Source organism: Mixophyes fleayi, chromosome 5 (genome assembly GCF_038048845.1).
Source record: "Mixophyes fleayi isolate aMixFle1 chromosome 5, aMixFle1.hap1, whole genome shotgun sequence".
NCBI classification, from domain to species: domain Eukaryota; kingdom Metazoa; phylum Chordata; class Amphibia; order Anura; family Limnodynastidae; genus Mixophyes; species Mixophyes fleayi.
The window spans coordinates 246,297,473-246,319,885 of NC_134406.1; the positions used below are offsets into that span (position 1 = coordinate 246,297,473).

The 22,413-nt window shown below is 41.2% G+C and overlaps 1 protein-coding gene across 5 annotated transcripts in view; it reads left to right on the top strand.

Moving 5' to 3' along the window:
- The window catches only part of ESRP1 (epithelial splicing regulatory protein 1), a 46,838-nt gene that overhangs the window by 13,103 nt on the left and 11,322 nt on the right, over positions 1-22,413 (top strand). For 2 of the 5 annotated variants that reach the window (XM_075213815.1, XM_075213817.1), the window contains exons 5-13: positions 7,562-7,660; positions 7,945-7,999; positions 11,147-11,257; positions 11,859-11,991; positions 12,078-12,120; positions 12,562-12,863; positions 13,258-13,476; positions 17,330-17,516; positions 21,075-21,246. In XM_075213815.1, coding sequence (XP_075069916.1) covers positions 7,562-7,660; positions 7,945-7,999; positions 11,147-11,257; positions 11,859-11,991; positions 12,078-12,120; positions 12,562-12,863; positions 13,258-13,476; positions 17,330-17,516; positions 21,075-21,246 — 1,321 coding nt within the window. Of the gene's footprint in view, positions 1-7,561; positions 7,661-7,944; positions 8,000-11,146; positions 11,258-11,858; positions 11,992-12,077; positions 12,121-12,561; positions 12,864-13,257; positions 13,477-17,329; positions 17,529-21,074; positions 21,247-22,413 lie in introns of all 5 variants that reach the window. The other 3 variants (XM_075213812.1, XM_075213816.1, XM_075213814.1) reach the window with 2 other exon arrangements.

A 22,413-nucleotide genomic window follows, 5' to 3' on the forward strand; every position in this document is an offset into this window, starting at 1 on the left:
TGTGTTGACAGAACTTATTCTGCATGTTAACCCCTTCACAAGCTGCTGGGATACGCAACTTAGATGTGTTTTGTCTTCACTGACAAATGTACGTTCTGTTGAATTGATGCAGGAAATCAGCAGAATATAGGAGATCTGAATAGATCAAATTATATTTTTCATTGGGAAGTAAATGTATAAACCACTTGAATCCTCCATTGTTTTCCCCCTCTAATTTCTTTACTTTTTAAATTACATTTTTGTGAAATTATTAATTCCCTCAATTAACATTTTTCATTGATGTAGTCTTGTATATATCGTAAATATACAATTATAAGAAGTAAAGTAGATTTCACTGCTTACATTACTCTACAGTGTAGGACAGTGATTCCCTTACTGTGCGCTGCGGTGACCTCACAAGGGCGCAGCTGCCAGGGCTGGTGGTAAGCCAGGTGGGGGACTTCTTGGTAATTATTTTGGCTTAGGGGTGCCTTGGAAAAATTATGGCTACCCTAAGGGTGCCTCTAACTGAGCTTGGGATCCACTGGTATAGGATATTATCTATATTGGAATTGATGGTAATAGTCTTGGCATTATGTTCCTTAATCTCCAATGTTAATCGCTTGCTGACCTCCTGCTGCATTACCATCTAGGGAAAAATGTCCTCTCACCCTAGTGGCTTCAACATGCATTTATTTTTTGTCCTGATACTCTGCCAGTTCTGTAATATAAAGTAGATTTGGCTAATTTATATTAACCACCTTCAAATGGCTTGATTTGGTGGTTTGAGAGTGGGAGGTCCAATCACAAGCAACAATCTTTAGATTGCACCTTGCAGTTTGTCATCCCACTTGCTCCCTCTGGGTGCACTTTCCTAGGCATTAGTGCACATTTAAAGCAGCGGAGCTGTTGGCTATAACATGTGGTCAGTGTTGTCCAAGAGACCCAGAGGGTGACTTGAACAACATTCCCTCTGGTGTGCGGTCATGCACTGATTTTACCCCCCCTCCGCCCATGCATGGATCCAATTATCTGCACAACTTCTATTTTATGGTGACCGAGAGAAATGACAGACCCACTTACCATCAGCTCTGCTTTTACCTCATGATAATACAGGAGCACTAAGAGCTCATAAGAATGAGACCCCAATGGCTGCACTTCTGGTGCCTGTATCTCACTGGCCTTACAGGTTCCAGGGTCAATAAGACCAATGAGAACTTGTTCATAGACTTGTGTTGACCTTGAACATAAAGAGCACCGTGGAGTGGATGTAATATCTGGAGATGACCATCTCCTAACCAGTAAGTTGAGCGAACTAGTAATTAGTGTAAAGTTGGTCGTCTGCAACATATAGATGGTAGTTGGAAATAATTACTTGGCAATATGTGACTTGCCATGGGGGGTATTTCACTGCAGTATATCACCTACAATGGTTGTCATCTGTACATTATGACTAATGGTGGTGTCTGTATAGTATGCAGCTGGTCATTGGGGTGTGTCTGTGGGACGATTTGCTGGTAATGGGGGCATGTCCCCTCCATACATTCTGAGGATGATTCCTCACACTCCTAGTCTAGGAATATGATCCCCTGAGTGCTAATTAAAGAACATCTCAAAGCCAAATGCCCTAGTTTAAAAAACAAAACCTAGTTCAGGAACGGTTTCATTTGGTTGCAGCAGTGTTTAAACTCTGTGTCATCTCGTTTACCTCTGGTGTATCATGTCTAATCTACTATTGCTATCTGATAAGTGTAAACTTAATTCTGTAGCACTTCTATTAGATACAGCTTGCTCGCAATCATTTAATATTGCAAAAAGGGTACAGCCATCAAACAAATCATACCAGTCTTGCCAAGTTTAAAATGCCAATCAATTTAAATGTCGCCCTTTTACTAAGTAAATTTAAAGTAAAATATTAGTCTAGTACTAATGGTGTAAGTGAAAAATACAAAATTTTGAGCACCACACCAATATAAAAAAAAATAAATAAAAAATGTGTGTATTGCAATATGCTCTTAGAGCCCTTATCTCACTGAATGGCTAAAGTTATTACTGACAAAATAACAGTACCCAACTTTTAATAATTGTTTTGAAAATAGAGGGAGGGAAACATCTGGTCATAAAGCTTAAGCAGCACTCTGTCAAATGAATTCTGTTATAAACTATATACGATGGGCACAGTAGGTAAAAGTGCCCATGTGAGCTAGCAATTAGCAACTCAAACTCAATCAATGGGAGGTGGTTCAGCCCCTCATGTACATAGTGCCAATAACTAATATAATCCCAAAACCATTTATAAACCTCAAATTTCTCTGCACTAGAATTCATAAACCTTATGCTGTTTCTTTAAAAGTCCTCCCTACTGCTGTGCATGTCTGGAATCTTCGTGGAAAATAATTTTGGCTTCTGTGCTGTGTGTGAGGGTCACAAGTGGTCAATTTTAACCTAAATCTCTCTGAATTCACTTAAGTTTGTTTTCATTTTGATGGGCAGTGCTGTGGAAATGGTCACCATTGTCACAGGAACCGACCAGATTGTACTGACAAAGAAAAGAGGATAGAACTGGTCTGCTTGTTTGGGGTGGTAACCCCCAGCCAAATTGTGGCATTTATGGAGAGATTAACAGTGGGACTCTAACATGTGTGACTTACCTACTGTAGAGTGTGTCCCGGACTAGAATGTGAGCTGATCACATGGTGCTCCCATCCAATCCTGGGACTCCTTCACAGCCAGGCACACCACCACCCTGCCGCAGAGTCCCTCAGCTAACCTGCAGGAATTATTGCCACGGGGGTGTGGATTTGTGGCTCGCTGAAATTACTGCAGAGGTCCATATAATCTATGATTTGTTCAAAATGCACAATTATTGGTGAGCATATGCAAATAAGTGTTCAAAAAGTTATATATCCACATTAAAATGAGAAGTATTTAACACATTTACCTAAAGGTAAAATGGTGGAGAGTCTAAATGGTAAAAATAATCTAACTTGGACACTGTATAGCTCCTGGTTCATTTTCTCTCACCCTATAACCATTTAGTAAAAATAAAACTATAGGCAAACCTATTCCTCTGGTATTTGCTCTGCTAAGGTAAAATAAATATAGGATGACAGCCAAAAAATGTCTGTTTCTGGCTAAACAATAATCGATGGCTTATTTTATTCCTATATAGAAATGTTTCCAGTAACTTTTGAACAAAGCCTCTATTGGAGACTGGTATATCGCTTTGTTGCTCAGCATAAAGAACTGTGCAAAGCGGAATGTGGCTTTTGTTTTAAAGTCACTTTTTTTTTTTTTTTTTTTTTTTTTTTTAAGTTAAATGTTTGTTTCAAAATGTTACCAATCCTCTGTTAAAATCTATGTAGCAATGGAGAATTTTAAAGCTTCAAGTGAAATCAATAAAGCATTAATTCTACACTGATGTAATGCACCATGTCTGGTGCATTTTAAGCTGTCCCTTTCTCAGCTCCAGAAGTGCTAATGTCTAATTCTCTAGCATTTATCAAACACACTGTGACAGGATCTGCTCAGATCTGTAATACATTTGCATTTGGGAGCATTGTTGAGCTCAAGCAATTAAAGCAATCATTCGACTCTTTCTGTTTTAATTTTACAAACGAGTTCAGTTCTGGAGCACATTTTATTATTATTATTATTAATATTTATTTATAAGGCGCTACAAGGCATCCGCAGCGCCGTACAGAGACAAACAAAACCACAACACAATGGGAGACAGCACAGCACAGCAACTCAGCACGCTCAACGCACAGCCGGGGAGGGAGGATCCGAAAACGACGGGGCCCAAGAAGGGGGGCGCGGAAGACAGGGAGACCCCCAGGGGGGAGGAGGGAGCGAAAGTGGACGTGGGGTGGAGGACCCCCGAGGAGGAGGGCTAAGCAGCTGGAGAGCAGAGTTAGAAGTGGTGGAAACAGGAGGAGAGATGGCCCTGCTCAGAGGAGCGTACAATCTAAGGGGAGGGGTGGACAGACAGAGAGACGCAGGGGAGAGAGGGAGAGTAGGGGGACAGAGGCAGAAGATAAGGTAGGAAGTTAAGTGGGAGACAGAAAGGCTTTAAGAAAAAGGTGGGTTTTTAGGGCCCGTTTGAAGCTGGACAGATTAGGGGAAGTTCTGATGGAGGGAGGGAGCTTGTTCCAGTGGAGGGGGGCAGCGCGGGCGAAGTCTTGGATACGCGCGTGGGAGGAGGTTATAAGGGGGGAAGAGAGGCGACGGTCAGAGGCAGAACGGAGAGGGCGGGATGGAGCATGAATAGAGAGGAGGGTGGAGATGTAGGGTGCAGTGGAGTTGGCGAGGGCCTTGTAGGTGAGTGTGAGGAGCTTAAAGAGGATTCTGAAGGGGAATGGGAGCCAGTGAAGGGCTAGGTAGAGGGGGGAGACAAAAGAGGAGCGGCGAGAGAGGAAAATAAGCCTAGCTGCAGCGTTAAGGACGGATCGAAGGGGATCGAGATGAGAGTGGGGGAGGCCAGTGAGGAGGAGGTTACAGTAGTCCAGGCGGGAGATGATCAGAGAGTGGATAAGGCATTTGGTGGCATCTTGGGAGAGGAAGGGCCGGATGCGAGCGATGTTGCGCAGCTGGAAGCGGCAGGATTTAGCAAGAGAGAGGATGTGGGGGCCAAAGGAGAGAGAGGAATCGAGGATGACACCAAGGCAGCGAAGTTGGGGGACAGGGGAGATAGAGGTGTTGTCGACAGTGATGGAGAGGTCAGAAGGGGATGGGGTATGAGAGGGAGGAAAAACTATGAGCTCAGTTTTGGCAAGGTTAAGTTTGAGGAATCGAGAGGACATCCAGGAGGAGATGGCAGAGAGGCAGGCGGACACCCACATGCGCCCTGTGCGTTAACCGTGAAGTGAAAAATGCCTTTTACTGGTAACACTAAACTAAATTCTTCTAAGACAACACAAACCTTCTCCAGCAGGTGCTCTGGTCTGCCGCAGAGTGGGTTAACTTTGAGATGTTTGGGTAGGGACAGTGCAACATGACAGTTCCTATATATGTTAAGCCTGCTGAGCAAGTTTGGTCTGTTTTCAGTGCCTTATGGCAAGGTGAGTTAAGTAGGGTTCTTTTTTTTTTTTTTTCTATCCTGTTTATGCATGAGTCACTGAATCTAACCCGTAACCGCCTTTCCCTGAAGAGAAAATATTTAAGTGCATAATTTGAGCCCTGTGATCCACCCATTTTATTTACCGCATCGACCTAAAAAGTGAATTATTTTATCTACTTTGTGGCAACTTTTGGGGTTCCTATAAATGCTAGGCTAGTAAACCTTTTACATAATTTTAGTTTATAGGTTTTACAACTTGTTTTACTATTTAATCACACTTGAGTGGCCAGAGCCTTAGGCACAATACTGAACAACTTGGTTTGTGGTTTCCCAAATCCAGTCCTGGGGGAGCTCTAACTGTGCAGGTTTTCCACTGGAATAATTGGTGCCACCTGTGGATCTGTTACATGGTCAGTCAGTAATGACCTGTGCTCCTGCATGAAGATATGGACAAAATACACTGGGTTGGGGAAGTCCTGACTTTGTCAACAGAACAGAGTAATGTGCTAATATTGTATGATCTATATCGGTGTTTCTTAAACCTGGTCCTCAAGACCCCTAACAGTGCATGGTTTTTCCTACCTCCTTGCTGGAGCACAGGTGTAATCATTACTGACTGACACATTGTAACAGATCCACAGGTGGTATAATTATTTCTTTTGTCACCTGGAAAACCTTCATTGTTGGGGGTCTTGAGGACTGGGTTTGAGACACTGATGTAGTAATACATGCTGTTCAACTAATCATTCATAAAGTTTGCTTTTGGAATGAAAACAGTATTTTGTGAGGTGTTAGAGGGTGCAGTCAGTGGGAATGTCTACAAATCAGACCGCCCTGCAAATAATGAAATAAGTGCAAGTGTTTGTGCAGAGCTGGGAATTCCACTGCAGCAGTTTCTCATGTTTGAGTCAGTGTGGTGCACCTGTAACCCCATCTCCTGTTACACTTCTACATGCATAATGTGCAAATATACTTGAGCATTATAATGAAAACTTCTTTAGGCTGGATTCCCATCTACCTCTAGTTAAGGTGTGTGTGTGGCGTTGCTGTAAAATGACTTGTTTGTCTGCATCATTGCACAACAAATGTCCTGAAAACCCGATAGACGTTTGATGACTACTTGTCGTGACAAGCTAGAATCTGGTAATAAAAGGGCTGGGTCTCCCACATGAGTTATGCAGAGAACATGCATGGGAAGATCACAACCTGGGCTGTCTCCCTCCCCACCACATCCTTTAACCTCATTAAGTGGCAACATTCAAATAGATGTAAAAACTAAGGCATAGTGCGTTTCTGGAGACAAGTAGAAGAATGCTCAGTACACTTCTGACGGAATGTTACATATCAGCCTGGCTATTGGTTCTAGAAATGTGTATTCTATTTATATAGGCATGTTTTATTAGGGTGTGACAACCTGTTTAACATTTTCTGTCGGTGTTTAAGCTGGATTGAAATGGGTGGTAATGGAATCAGTGTGTAGCATCAGAAATGTAGACGTCCTCTATAATTACTTTGCTTTGTATGGTTTCCATATCAATCTATTTAATATTTTCCCAGACAGTAACAAATAAGTTGAGAAAGACGCATTTACAGGAAATAACATACAAACTATACAAATCTTTATCTGTCTATATTCTCTGCTTTCTGGGCATATTGGATGAAGCAGCGGTGCACGCAGGATTGCTAAGGCTGGTTGGGGGGAAAAGAAAATGCGCGATAACGCGGCGCATGTGCAGCAGCTCCGTTTCGGCAGCACTGTACTATACAGCAGCTGCGGCACCGCCGCGGATGCTTCTTTGACAGCGCAGCGGCTGCTGTATAGTACAGTGCCAATATGTGGGGCACTTCGTTAGCGGTGGGGAGGGGTTTCTGGAGACCCAGAAACCCCCCCCTTGCGTGCGCCCCTGATGAAGGGAAACAATTGAGCCACTGTCAGGTAGTTTAAAAAACAAACCCTGTCAGGTAGTTTAAAAAACAAAAGAAACCCACTAACGTTGAATAGAAGACTAAATTATTTTTGTACATGATCGGCCAGTCCCTTTTTCATTTTGCAAATCACTGATCGACTTTAAGAATACCTTGCAAGTAATGTTTATAGTTTTGTGTTATACAAGCTCTGTAGTGATGATGAAATGTAGGGGCTTGGTTTTTTTGTCACTTTTTTTTGTTTGTTGTGCTATATATTTTACTTTGTCCTATGTGATTCAGGTCTGAAACATTTAAACTATTTCCATCCCTGATCAGATTGTGCCAAGTCATTAGTTACCTAAACCACAGGCACCCAAACTGTCAAGGGCTACAAACGGGTCATGTTTTAAGGATTTCTGTCTGTAGAAACCAGTGGGATAATTACTGACCCAGCCAGATAGATTAACTCACCTGTGCACAATTAGAGAAATCCTGAAAACATGACCTGTTGGTAGCCCTAGAGGACAGAGTTTGGACACTTCTGTACTAATCTGTACCTGTATCCTCTGTCTTTATAACCTAATGCATCCAGTTTTCCTTAACTAAGAGTTGTAGTCTTGGGTCTTGAAATAGAAAACACGCAGCCCCCCCATGGAGTTTCAGAAGTGGCCGCTATGGGAGACATAATTGTGACCTTAATGTCAACACCATACAGTAAGTAACCTCTACATTTACTCTTGATGTGCTTTTTATTTATAGAACTTCAAGGAATTTAAAAAGAGACTGTACTTCCAAAATACTGTTTTTAATGTGAACCCCCTCCAAGTAGAATGGATCCCTCAATCTGGAGGATGTTTGTATAAAAGAACTAACAAGGTTTCTGAAATGTTCTGCAAAACTTGCTTATGATTGTTGCAACAGGACCAGATCTCTTGATGTAGCTTGTGGATTTATCTTTCATTGTGACATACTGACAACTTTTACCTATGTTCTTTTAGATCATAAATTTTCAGATCCTGAAAGAGTAAACTACAAATTTGAGTCTGGTACTTGGTGAGTATTAGCTCGTTATTGATTTACCGCATACTAGCCAGGCGCGTAAGGCAGGGGGGGCGCTGCAAGTATAGTCGCCTAGGGCGGCTTCAACCCTTAATCGGGTCTTTCGCAAGAGATTATTGAAATGATACAGGAGAGGAAGTCCTTTTAGCAGCACTAGGATCTACCAAATGTCATAAACCCTGTCCGATAATGCTGAAGCAAGTGTTCTTTCTCACAGTAGGAGTACCCAGAGCTGGATTAAGGTTCTGGGGGGCCCGGGGCACTTAAGACAGGGGGGCCCCATATTGTCGAATATGATATTCATTTTAAACAAATAAACAGGAAATGCTATGTGCACTACTGTTAGATGCACACAACTCTGCCTTCACAAGAATAACAGTGTGAAGTAGGACATACCTCCCAACTGTCCTTGTAGTCAGACCAAATCCTAACTAAGTGAGACAGTCACCCAAATTCTGGACAGTCCCACCATATTGAGAACAGTTGGAAGATGGCCCTGCTCTCTCCTACCTGCTGTTGTCACTTTCACCACCTGTGGCTGCTGGTGTCTTAAGCTCAGTTGCTGCTTGTGTAGATTCTGGAATGTCGGGGCCTATTTTGAAACAAAAACAGGTACATAAAGTTTAGGAGTCCCCAAAGAGTCCGGTTAATAAATCAGTAGCACAACCTTTAATAATTAGGGCTCCCTCCCTGCAACCAGCCCCAAATTTGGAATTAAATTAAATTAATACTATTCACTTTTAATAATAGAACTATTTTCCCCAAGCAGCCCCGACATTAAATTAATAGCGTACACATTTAATAAACTTATTTCCCTCTCCACCAAACAGCCTGGTGTAAATGAATAGCATTTACATGTAATAAATAAACCTATTTTTCAAAACCATTGCCAACATTTTATAATTCATATTCACATTTAATAAATAGCACTCCTCCCCAAACTCAAGCACACATTAAATACCTCACAATCACTCCACAAATAATTAACAAAATAACCTTACTATATGTAAGTATATATTGGTTATCCCTAACAGCCTAGTCCAGCTAAGCACTAGCAGGCCTGATTTGTTGCAAGGCAACAGAGCTAGCATGGAGGCATATTACATTTTGTACATTATACGTTTCCATATAAAGTAAGTGTATGTCCTCTTTAGGAGAGCTAACAGAATGAGTGGCCATAATTTTGTCATTTTTCCCATAATGCCCACTTTTAGAAATGCTACTTCCCTGGGGCATGGAGAGAGGGTCCACAATAAATAGACAATCTAGGTCTGAGCACATCGTACTTCTCTGTTCTCCATTTATATCCCCAACATCCCACTCCTCAATCCTCTTCTTCATCTTAATCCTCTATCTTCCCTCTCATTCCTCATTCCCCACCTACTTAGCATCTTCAATCCCCTTCTCATCAGCGTTGGTTTCCCTTCCTGGGTTGTCACTCTGCAACCCCCTATATTTGTATAATCACATCCTCCTTGTCCATAAATCACCCCCTCTCCTTGTCCATAAATCACCCCCTTCTTGTCCATAAATCACCCCCTCTCCTTGTCCATAAATCACACTCTCCTTGTCCACAATTATCCCCTTCATTTTCATAATCACCTCCTCCTCTGGCTGAAACACACACAGACACACACACAGTCACTCACACACACACACACACACACAGAAAGTTTCACACACACAGAAAGTCTCTCACAAACACACACACACAGAAAGTCTCACACACACACACAGTCACACAAACACACACACACACAGTCACACACACAGAAAGTCACACACACACACACACAGTCACACACACAGCAGATCTTAACTTACCTTATCCCCCACAGACAGGCAGGGCAGCTCTTCTCTGCTCCTCCTCACACTGTCATCTACACGCAGCTAAGGAAACCCAGAACACTCAAAAAAAAAAAAGCAAAAGCTTACCTGTGCTTATAGTGCCGACAGAGCACTTAAAAACGGAACCCTGTGCTGGCCCCTGTAGACTGACATTTGGGGGCAGCAAAAAGAGCCACAGCTGGTCCGGGGGGCCCCCTGAGAGAGGGGGGCCCGGGGCACATGCCCCCTGTGCCCCCCCCTTAATCCGGCCCTGGGAGTACCTCGACTCAAAAAGCTGAATTGTATGTGTGTATATTATAATATATTACTGGATTCAGTGATCTCCTTAAACCTGAAATTATATTTTATTAATGATGGCAAAAAATAAAATGAGCATGCATCAATAACATATGTATAAATAAATGTATATAAGTTCGGCACATGGATTAAAAACCAATAGAAATCCAATTCATGACTGAATCGGATGCATAGGTGGTGGTGCTGAAATGTATAAAGACCAGCTCATTTAGTGGGAATAATTAGTCGGGCAGTACAAGGAAGTATGACAACAATCTCGTTTGAGGAGAAAAATGTGGCAGAATGGACTTGTGATAACGCTTCCACTGTGTGACTCGCAATGTTTCTGCCTCTCCGCAAACCTAGGGGCTCTTCTAATTTGCGGAGGTGCTTCTCGCCCGTACAATGGGTGTGCAGCTTGATGTACTGTGAGTGGGCCATCTAGGAGCATTGGTGCAAAACTGTTTTGTGTGACACTTTGTAAATGTAGCCCGCTATGTCAATACACTTGGACACTTGTTGTGAGGTTTAATGTAACTGCTCAGTGTCTTGTATATTGTACATTTAATCAATGGCACATACAATAAATCTTACAATCTGTTTATACATAGAGGCTTGTCCACGATGTGCGTTTCCCACATAGACCAAAATTCTGCAACATACATTTTCAGCTTGTATAAACGCTGAAATACCAAAATATCTTGGATCACATTTATGAGAGATTGTGAAAGAGAATCTCAAATGCCCCCCCCCCCCCCCTCAAATAAAAATAAAGTTTATCATTAAAATGCAATTATTTAAGGAGCATTACACACAATGCTGGTGCTGAAACAGTCAGAAGTCTATTTTTTAATTAGGGGATGAATATGAAGTTACACCTCTTCTCTCCATTTTGCCTGCAGCAGATGAGTTGCATTTAAACCAAACTACCTTGGTTTTGTAATATTTTGCTGTGTTTTTGTTTTCTTTGTCCGTCACTTGGTGAGGTAAATATTTAATTGCTGTTTTATTTTGTAGCAGTAAGCTGGAGATAATCGATGATAACACAATTATCAGAGCCAGAGGTTTACCATGGCAGTCGTCTGATCAGGATATCGCCCGTTTCTTCAAGGGCTTAAATATTGCAAAGTGAGTGTCGCCCTGCTTCCCGACTCCTTCTCCCTGCCTTAACGCCCCTTGTATTTTTATGCTCTGACTGTATGCGGTTTTAGTTATTTTTATGTTTTTTGTTTTTCCCAGTTGGGAAATTTCCATATCTTTATAGGGGTGATTGTATACACCCTACATTGCAGAAGGTAAGATTAGTGCAGGATTAAAGGCAGGTTATGGTCTTTGCTAAACAGGATACCCTGCTGTTTTGTGTTGGGATTTATTTATTTTTAAGCTGTGTGCGCTCTCCTTCCCCTGAACTGGGTTGCTGTGTTTTAGTATGGTTTAAAACTCTGTTCCTTCTGGCATAACTTTTTTTATTTTATTTTTTTATTTTGACACAATACTATGATCTACTATGATCTATGATTTAATCTCTGCATGTAACAAACTTTATTTGCTGTGAAGCTGTTTGTAGTTGTGATCTAAAGGGTTGTCAATTTTCCTTGACAACAATGGGAATGGTTGCCTTCAAATAATCGAACTGATTGTTCCATGTCAATGTGTTGCGCTGTTTCAAGTGGGGCCAGTTCAGCCATTGTTCGTTCTCCTCTATAATCCCTGTGTATTACCTGTGCAGGGGTGGAGCTGCCCTTTGTCTCAATGCTCAGGGAAGAAGGAATGGAGAAGCCCTGGTCCGATTTGTTACTGAAGAGCACAGAGATCTGGCTTTGCAAAGACACAAGCATCACATGGGGAATAGATACATAGAGGTATGTGACGGGGCAGCCACACCAAGCTTGACTCGATGAGCTCTGTAGTTTGAATAAAGAATAACGCATTTATGTTCCTCTTCTAGGTGTACAAAGCAACTGGAGAAGACTTTCTAAAAATAGCTGGAGGTAATTATCTGCCCCTTCTGTAATAACTTGCTCACAGCAATCACTTAAATTGGAAAGAAGGAAAAAAATGTTGGCTCATATTTGTCAATTTAACTTGTACCTATGTCTGGTGCATGCCACAAATGGAGAAAGTATAAGTGGCACGTTGTGTCAAAATTGGTAGCCACAGTTGACATGCACGCTAAGCTTCTATGCATTTCAGTTCCCTGAGCTTAATTGTTCATAGTGCTTGAGATTTTATGGTTAAGCTAAATTTTATACTTCAATCAGAATGTCCACATCAACTTTCTAATTTTTATCATGTGGTGATTGTCTAGAAGTCTTCATGACTTTTCATTATTCTTTGCAGTGCTGAAAACAAGATGTCTAATGAAAGGAGATGGAATATAATTCTATTGTGCAAGTAATTGGTTCTTTTTTTCATTGTATCGTAACTTGCAGGTACCTCCAATGAAGTTGCACAGTTTTTGTCCAAAGAGAACCAGGTGATTGTGCGCATGCGGGGACTGCCCTTCACCGCAACTGCTGAAGAAGTACTGACGTTCTTTGGCCAACACTGTCCTGTAACCGGAGGCAAGGAAGGGATTCTGTTTGTTACCTACCCTGACGGCAGGCCGACGGGAGACGCCTTTGTGTTGTTTGCCTGTGAGGAATATGCCCAGAACGCATTGAAGAAGCACAAGGACTTGCTGGGCAAACGATATATTGAGCTATTTAGGAGCACAGCAGCAGAGGTGCAGCAGGTCTGTGTTGTTAATCATTTTATTTGACTTAAATCCATTTCTTGGCTGCTAGAGGCCCCTGTGTTCAATGGTCCCTTAATGATTGCAGAATGATTTGTTAAATCTTGCTGCACAACAAATGTGTGGGAACAGCATCTTCATTGTAAACTTACCGCAGAAAGACTTTCTCTGAAATATTTATTGTAAAGCCATCATTATATAAATGTAGATAGTCAATGTTTGTTGTGTCCTCTGTTCTTTTATATCACCAGTTTAAAACGCAGCATTGTAAAGAGGCTGCCGTTTTGGAATTCATAGACTTCTGTGCAGTGAATGTCATTTAAGGAAGAGGGGGGGGGGGGGGGGTTTATATGTGGTGGTCCCATGAAGTAAAATAAAAACTTTGTCTATGCAGGTTCTGAACAGATACTCTTCTACTCCTCTTATCCCACTCCCAACACCTCCAATAATTCCTGTACTACCTCAGCCATTCATTCCACCAGTCAATGTCCGAGACTGCATACGTCTCAGAGGGCTTCCATATGCTGCCACGATTGAGGACATCTTGGAGTTTCTGGGTGAATTTTCTGCCGATATCCGGACACACGGTGTGCACATGGTGCTTAACCATCAGGTACGTTTTTAGTTTGAAATTCAGCAACAAATGCTTAATTTCCCAAAGTGCTACAATAATTGCACTTAAAAAAAAGTCTTTCTGGTAAATTAGTGATTCCAAAACTTCACATTTGCCCACTATTGTGAAAACTGCCAGCAATCAAAATAAGAACCCACATCTAATATCTGTAAAACTAAAGGACCTGTCTTGACAGAAGATGCTGATGTTCATGACTTTAATATCTGTTATATGGCTTTGCGTTTGTTTAGAATGGATTAAAAGTTGGTTCTTGTACATAGGGAGTTTCATAAACAAATTATAAAGATTGAGGTAATGAAAGGCTTAAGTGGGTGTTTGAGCATAAACACCAAACGTAATTCCAGAAGAAGAATATGAAACCTGTAGAACCGTTCTTACAGGTCAGCTCATGATTGTAGTTTGAGCTGCTTGAAACTTTAATAAGCCTGCTTTATTTCCAGTGAAAGCAACATTTTAATTCTTGGCTTATATTGTAGTCATTTGAGAGGTTATGGATACCGACAAATACAACGTAATTTATGGCTATTAAGACAGACAATCCATATTGGGTTTATAAAATAACAAAGGGCATTGTGGAACTTCTGCTGTATGGCTAGTGCTTATAGTGAATCTTAATTTTGTAAACCTGGCTGCTATGCACATGTGTTATGGCTGAAGACTTGCAAGTGATTTTGCATAAGTTGTTTTAGTGGAGAGCTAACTTTGTATAGTTTTAGTCCTTTATATTTTTCATGGTTTCTTGGGAGCTGCTGCTGTGTATTTTTATTTATAGGGATGCTTGGTCAGATGAGCATGTGTCCAAAGCATTGGATACATTGGTTTCATTGATCAATGTGCTGCGCAAATCGAATGAATGGCAATGCATTACGGAGAGGAGTAGAAGAAAACAAGCGGATGGATTAATCACAAGCTGAACTCTCTTGGTTGCAGCTTGTGATTGGTCCTCAAACCCCTCTCTGCTGCCATTTAAAGCTGGTGAACTAAATTGACTTGAGTTTGTAAAACACAGCTGTTTTTCCCCTGTTTAAGGACGGGGCACATTCGTCCATATTTTATGTAGGTGGCAGGCGCAGCTATCGGTCTCTGACTTGTCTTCAGAATGTCTATTTTCAATTTTCACAACACTGAAATGTTTTACAGTTGTGAAATATCTGGCTCTCTAGTGGTAATGATTAGTTTAAAATTTAACTAGGTGATATCTATTACGATCTGAAGTTCATGGTTTGGATAATGGGGTTCTTTGACTAGAGACCGAGAAGTTTGAACCCAAACAGTGCAGCTAGAAGGCTTCTATAGGCTGCTTTCCTACAATAAAGGGCTATTGTTTTGAACTGTCAGTGTATATATATCATAGCAGGTGTATTTTTCATGTACTGAGGCCAGGCGCACAGCATTCATTGTGTACCGATAATAGACACAGACAGAGATATTGTTAACTTATTCAAGGTCACCAAGAAAATACCTTGCAGAGACTTGGCACCGGGCAACTCCCATTTACTTAATGACAAAGGCTTTAATCACTGTTTCTGCTACCTCACAATCTTAACACTTTATTTCCTGCAGTGCAGCCTGCTTACACTTTCATTATACTAGTTGTAAACTGTGATTCATTCAAACAATACGGTAGTAAAGGTCTTTACTGGCTAAACACTGCAGGACATTGACAATGAAAGCTCCACACTCGAGTTACAAGATTTTGAAGAGAATGTGCCACAATTATTGCTCTTCTGCCGGGTTAAACTATTACTAGTCCTGCCCACTTGTATAGGGCAATCTGGTGGTGGGCATCAGTTGTACGGATTCTGTGGTCACACTTCCAGCTGTTCTAGGCATACAATTGAATAGGAAACTCAAGGTAGATGGGTTATTCTTTGTTCAGTTGCCACAATCTCCTTCCTCTCTTCAAAGCAGGACACAGCTGAAAAGGTTGGGCACAGATGTGCTGTGAAACAAAGATGCTTGTGTGATGCATCTATTTGCAGTAGGGCCAGAATGTAATATTAAAGGGAAGATTGTACTTATTTTATATCTAGCATGTTTGTTTTTTAGGTTTATTCTGTAAAAGCTCAATAAAACTTACTAAGATAAATCGTTGGCACACCTAGCAGCCTACATTTTACCCATATTTGAAATCTTAATTGCTGCTGGCTTTGCAAAGGGTAAAATGTAAATGGAATCCATGTACTCCGATCGGCTTCAGTCTTCCTTGCCAACGGAGGTGTGAGGATACCACCCTTAGCTGGGGTGGCAGTTACCCTCTGTGGGATTCAACTCACTCGGGTAGACCAGAGTATATCCAAAATAAGGCTTTATTACAACAGAACAAGACGTTCACAAGATACAGGATAAATGGTAGTATATATCCTCTTGCAGTCAGCACTCCAAAGTAGTAATCTCAGTCTGAGTCTTAGCCTTCAGCAATATCACCACTACTGTTTAACTAGACTGTTACAAAGTCACCCAGTCTGGGTTACTGGCTCACACAGACCCTGTCCTGGTAGGGTTTCCTCCAGCGGCACTACAATGCCTGCCCAGATACCTTTTCACTGGTACACCAGTTTTCTCCAAGCTAGAATAGCTCTCTTGGCATTCTGATCGCCTTATATTCTTGGCTGTATACACAGGGAGTAGAGTGAAATGTGTCAATCCTCCCCCTTACAGCAGGGGTCTATCAGTGGGCACTTTAGCTGTTAGACATGGTCTATTACCTTGATTATACAATGGAATGGCATGACTCAATTAGCTATTTGGCTGGATACACTAAACAAAGGGTTACAATTGTATCTGCAACATTACACAATCTGAGTCTGATACATTTTGATACAATAACATTTATATTGATACATATTAATACATTTCCCAATGCTATTTCAGCCAGTATATTACTGTGGAGGCACATTGCATATCATCTAGAAGTTCTAACCTAATTACATGTTGACCGAGCTAATTAACATGGGCTGCCAACTAGCTATGTCAAGTTACTCGGACATTGTTCTGATTACAAACCAGGTCTACGCCACACCTCATAACAATGGGCATTTGAGACAAATGGTAATTATCTTTAGCTAACACAAGCAAAATGACTTCTGTTGTCCTGTTATTTTCACACATTGGCAATATTCTTTCTATTTTCTAATGCATACAATATTGCAAGTAATAGCAAGGGCAAATGTACCTATAACATGAAATAAATAATACACCGATGCTGTGGTGTATTTACTTAGACTAGGATTAAAAAGTACAATAAACTGTGAGAAACGGGTGATGAATAAAAAGTTTCCAGTCCAGTAGCATGTTTCGTGACAGTGGTAGAATAGCCTTATGTAATGTGTAGTTATTAACACGTACCATTCTTGAGAATCGACTATATGCAACTGTGCCCCTTTTGCATGTACTCCTAAAATAACCTTGATGTTTCAATCTGTTGGTGTGGACTGTCCTGTGGCCTGGTTATCATGTAATGCTGATCTGATTATCCAGAGGCAATATGCTGAAATTTATATACTTCCTATGGTTTGAGTGTATAGTACAATAGCATGCTCTTGACTGTACACACGTTAATATCCTAGAATATTTAAACCTGATGGCGTCGTACAGAAACGACACTGCAGCTGTGACCGTTGCCTTTTAATGCATTTGATAACTTGTTCTCTCACTATCTGTAAATTTGAGTGTCTGCATGACACTTTTGATTTGCAGACCGGAGATTGCATAATTTTCTCTCTAACAACCAGGAATGTGCTTTTTTTATTTTTTTTTTTATTTTTTTTCACACTTTGTGTTCATTGTAATTAACAGCAGAAATACCAAATAAACATTGTTTTCTCCCCAGGGGCGACCATCTGGAGATTCCTTTATTCAGATGAAGTCTGCAGAGAGAGCGTTTCTGGCAGCGCAGAAATGTCACAAGAAGACCATGAAGGACAGATATGTGGAGGTGTTTCAGTGTTCTGCAGAGGAGATGAATTTTGTCTTAATGGGGGGAACTTTAAATCGCAATGGCTTGTCCCCGCCGCCATGTAAGTTACCATGTAAGTTTGGGTTGAGGGTCTTGCCGCTTCTCTGCGCTTTGAGCTGGTAGGTGTTGGAACTGCTTTCCTTCTTGTGGGTATTTTGGTTAATTATTTGACAGATGTGTTCATGAAAAATCTACAATTGCAATTCTCTTGGGGTGAATGAGATTTCAGAAGCACCTGTGGGATAGCTATGCTGCCCTTTTTAAAGGGGAACTAAAGCAAAAGTGAAGGAATATGCTATCCTCTTATGAGGCTAGCATTCATGGTACTCTATAGTAATGCTGTAACATCAGTCTCCTCCACCTGTCTTCTCCCATGTGTTATGGGTGGAGCTTGTGAAGGAGGCTTCTCAGTGTACTCCTCTCCCGCCACTCATTCATAAGTGACACCAAGTGCATCTAGTAGACTCTTGTCATAGCTTTCAGGGTTGGCTTCATTAAGTTATGAAGTGCATCTCTTGGATTATAGTAACTTGGGGCTTATGAATGGCTGGTGTTTGACAGGTCGAGGGGTGTACTTGTTGAGGAAAGATGTGTGCCGTTTGGCTCCAAAGTTCTCTCTGCGAATATACCAATGGCACCATGTAGTTGGCTACGTTCAATGCTCAGACAGTAGAGGCTGTTAATATAATGCTAGATGGCCTCTAGTCTACAGTGAGGACGTAAACCAATTGACCTATGTTCCCATCCCAAGAGCAGAATGAATGGGAAATGCATTAAAGTGGTGCACATATGCAAATCTGCTTTTTTTGGGTTTAGTTCCCCTTTAAGCCACTTCTAGTAGACTAGAGGCTTTTTTCCCCAAAGCAAAGTGTGACCTTGCATCCTTGATTTCCTTTGTGAAATGATTTCATGTACTGTGTATCTTAAATGCTAATGGGGGCAGATAGTTTTGCCATGCCACCAAAACAGACCAAATTTTCAAATCATTAAGCTGCACGTAATTTTCTTTTTTTTTTTTTTAAATTATGTAGGGAATCCTCTTTGCAATATATTTTCTACACTTTATTGGATTGCTGCTGATCTGTAAATCAGAATTTCAATGAAAAATGCAAAACTAAATTTAACAGACTGCATTGCGATATTTTTATTTTGGATTTTGTTTATTTCCTTGCTGTTTTTGTTATGGGAATGCCCTTTTTAAAATTACAGTGGGCCTGCGTGTAAGAATAATATTTGAGGGTGAGGGGGCTGCATGTAATCTGCCAAGAAAGTAAACTTTTTTTTTTTTTTAATTTTAAATTCCATTTTTGAGAATTAGTGGAAAATTTGTGATAAATCACCATGCAACTACGGCGGAATATATAGTCTGTGGATATGGTAAAGCTGCTCCGGCACGATAGAAGTTATTTTGGAACTTCTGAAACTCAGAGAAAGCACTCTCCCATGTCCTCTGTATGCTGCCTGCCTTGCTGTGTCATGGGTAGAAGTCTTCCATAGTTTAGTCCAACAGCTGGATAGTTACAGGATCCAAAGCTTTGCCACATCAAGAGGGACGTTTATGAAAGCTTGGTGCCCAAGTAGATATTCCTTGCCGTTTAGAAAACAAATGTTTTGTTGCTGCGGAATCCACACCGGAGAACTAATTTTCACAAATTGTACCCCAATGGTTCTAATAAATGGTACCAGTCTTCTCCATATCTGAGCACTAAAAATGCATCGCTTAGTTTAGCAGTCATTCCTCTTTGCATATGGCTAGAGCATGCAGATGATTGGCTCTTGTGAAATAGTGGGCTGTCCTTGGTGCTATTAGGGCTAGTCACACACATCAATCAGTGGGAAATCATCATCGGCTATTTATATAGCGCCACTAATTCCGCAGCGCTGTACAGAGAACTCATCAGTCCCTGTCCCATTGGAGCTTAGTCTAAAATCCCTAAAATACACACCCTGAAGAGACTAAGGTCAATTTTAATAGCAGCCAAGTAACCTACCACTATGTTTTTGGCGTGTGGGAGGAAACCAGAGCACCCAGAGGTAACCCACACAAACACAGGGAGAACATACAAACTCCACACAGATAAGGGAATCTAACTCATGACCCCAGTGCTGTGAGACGCAGTGTTAACCACTAAGCTATATCTGTCTATCTTATTGGAGTACATCATTCTACAACAGATACACACACTATACGTACTGCCGTTTCTTTCTCCAAGTTTGATCAGTATTTTACACAAGCATCACTTCAGGCCCTATATATACTGTTGACAAATGGGCATAAACTTGTAAAATCTTCCACTTTCACAGTTTTTTTTATTTTCATTTTAAGAGAACCACTTACCTCTGGGGGAAGGACGTGGGTCCATCCTTTAGAAGTCCCTTTTATTAGTTGTACTTTAGTGACAATATTTGCAGTTTAAACACTTTAGAGAACGTGTCTATAGTTGCTGTTATAATACCACAGCTGAGACTTAGCTGCACTACTGCCAGCACACAGGAGAACTGGAAGGGTTATAATAAGAGCAACATGAAGCTAAAATGCTTCTATCACAGAAGAATAAAATGAGCAGTGTAAATGTTCTTTTGTTTAAAGTATAATATACCAAGCTAGTCTGAGCTGTGTGGTTTAGTGTTCTTGGTATAGATTTCCAATAGAAGGCACATAAATGTTATATTTGTTCATGTCAAGCACTTGATCAACTTTAGAACGTTTTGGTAACTGGCCAGTTAAACATGAACAGTAAACTAGTTCCCAGGGAGACTTTACTGCTGAGCAGATGACGTACGTTAATGTCTTGGTGAACCTTTGAACACTACAATCCCAATATTTTTACTGACTTTAATCCTTTTTTATTTTAAATACTCCCTAAAAACATTAATCCCAGTAAATAGCAGTGTATGGTAAGAATTACAGTAACAAAAAACTATTGGTCAGTGTAGGAAAAATAGGGATATTTCCAGGAACAAATCTATAAACTGGGACTGGTTATTTGTGACCGTTTGACTTCTAAACCATCATAGTTACTAAGATCAGTGGTGGAAGTGGGAGTGTGTACGGTGGTGTGCCAAACCGCCACTTCTACTGACTTTATTGTAATACTATAAAATTCCATTCACTTACACGTTCTATATCGCCGCTTCTAAACTTCCACTTCGACCACTGTGTAAACTTGCAAGTCACCTGAGTCGTGATATTAAATCTTATCTGGGAGGCTGACCTTTCGGAAACTGGATACCTTCAGTCCTGAATATTATTTTTCAAGTTTCATCCTGTTCTAGGATGATCAAAGTTTTAGTGCTTTTACCCTGTGGGTGTATCATACCTTTTTATATATATGTTTAAGCCGAGAAGGGAGGCTTCAGTGTTAGCGTCCATATAGTGAGGGCTACTTACAATGCTTGAAAGTGAGAGCCTGCACTAGAGCCATAGTAACCTGTCTGCTTTATCTGTTTAGTGCAAATTGGTTTATAAAAGGAAGTCTGGTTGGTTGTTTTATTGCTGTGTATGAACCAAACAGATGAAAGCAGTTTTGTTGCTACGGTTATGTGAGGTTGTAAAGGTCCAATTTACATAGTTTCTGTAAAGTCTACTAATATTGATATATAATTTATTTTGGGCTAGGTTTATCTCCTCCATCATATACATTCCCAGCGCCGACAGCCGTTATCCCCACTGAAGCAGCTGCCCTCTACCAGCCATCCTTGCTCTTGAATCCACGGGCTCTGCAGCCATCAGCAGCGTATTACCCAGCCGGAGCTCAGCTCTTCATGAACTACACTGCATACTACCCAAGGTAAGACTTTTTTTTTTTTTTTTTTTTAAGTGGCCTACTTGTATACTGTGCTTATGAATCAGCTTATGTTAAGTGGTACAGAATTCTGGGAAATGGCACTCCTGGAGCCAACCACACAATAGCAGCTGACCAGATTAATGCCAAATTTGACCCCATGCATAAGTGACAAGATTGGACGAGGCACAGACATTTGACACCCCAGTCTGAGTCGCTTTCTGTACCATTGGTGCCTTCACACATTCACAGATCAATTGGAAGAATCTGTAGTAGTCTATTTACAAGCATGTCCAATCTGGTTTGCTATTGTATCTCATTGCATTCATTTTTAGGCCATATACAGTGAGATATGGCATGCATGTGTGCCCTAGGTGTTCCTGCACTTCTACTACATCTTACCTTGCATGGGGTGGAATCTTCGGCTCTTGGGAGCCTTGTGCTGGGCTGCACGCTCGGGCCGTAACCTATATGGAGGAGCAGCTGCTGGCGGCTCTTCCCCTCCATGTCGGCAGCCGGTGCATAGTGAGCATCTGCTGACGGCTCTTCCCTCCATGTCGGCAGCCGGTGCATAGTGAGGGGCTGCTGCAGTGATAAAGGCAGTGAATCGGTAGCATTGTATCACTCAGTGTTTTAGGTGACAACTGAGGTTCGCCTATTGGTAACGTCAGCCCTGGTGACACAGGCTCAGATGCCACGGAGACACTGCTTTGTTACTGCAGGGTTGTCTACTCTGAAGCTGTGGACACCACTTGATAGAAATGACATTTCCCAGGAGAGGCTCCATTTGATTTCTGCAACCCTCCACCCTCCACCTTCGTTTATGTGCAAGATTACTCTAATCCACTGTTTGTAGGGGGTGTCTTGTCATTCAGGTTGTTTCATGACTACATTATTGTGTTTATAGAACTCTAATGTCCTTTTATGTGGTAATATAAATGCTGGTCTATAGTAGGTGGAATAGTTTGCCTTGTGAGTACTAACATTATGACACCCCTAATTACTAGTCACAAGTTTTCTAATTTTAGGATTTTATGCATCCTTTATTGGTTTTTTTTAAGAGATGGTTAAACTAAAACATGCATAATCCTTGAATTGCTATATGTTCATGTGGAATGTATGTTTGACTTGTTGCAGCTGGGAGAAGGTTATGGGACTCTGTTCATGTGACCT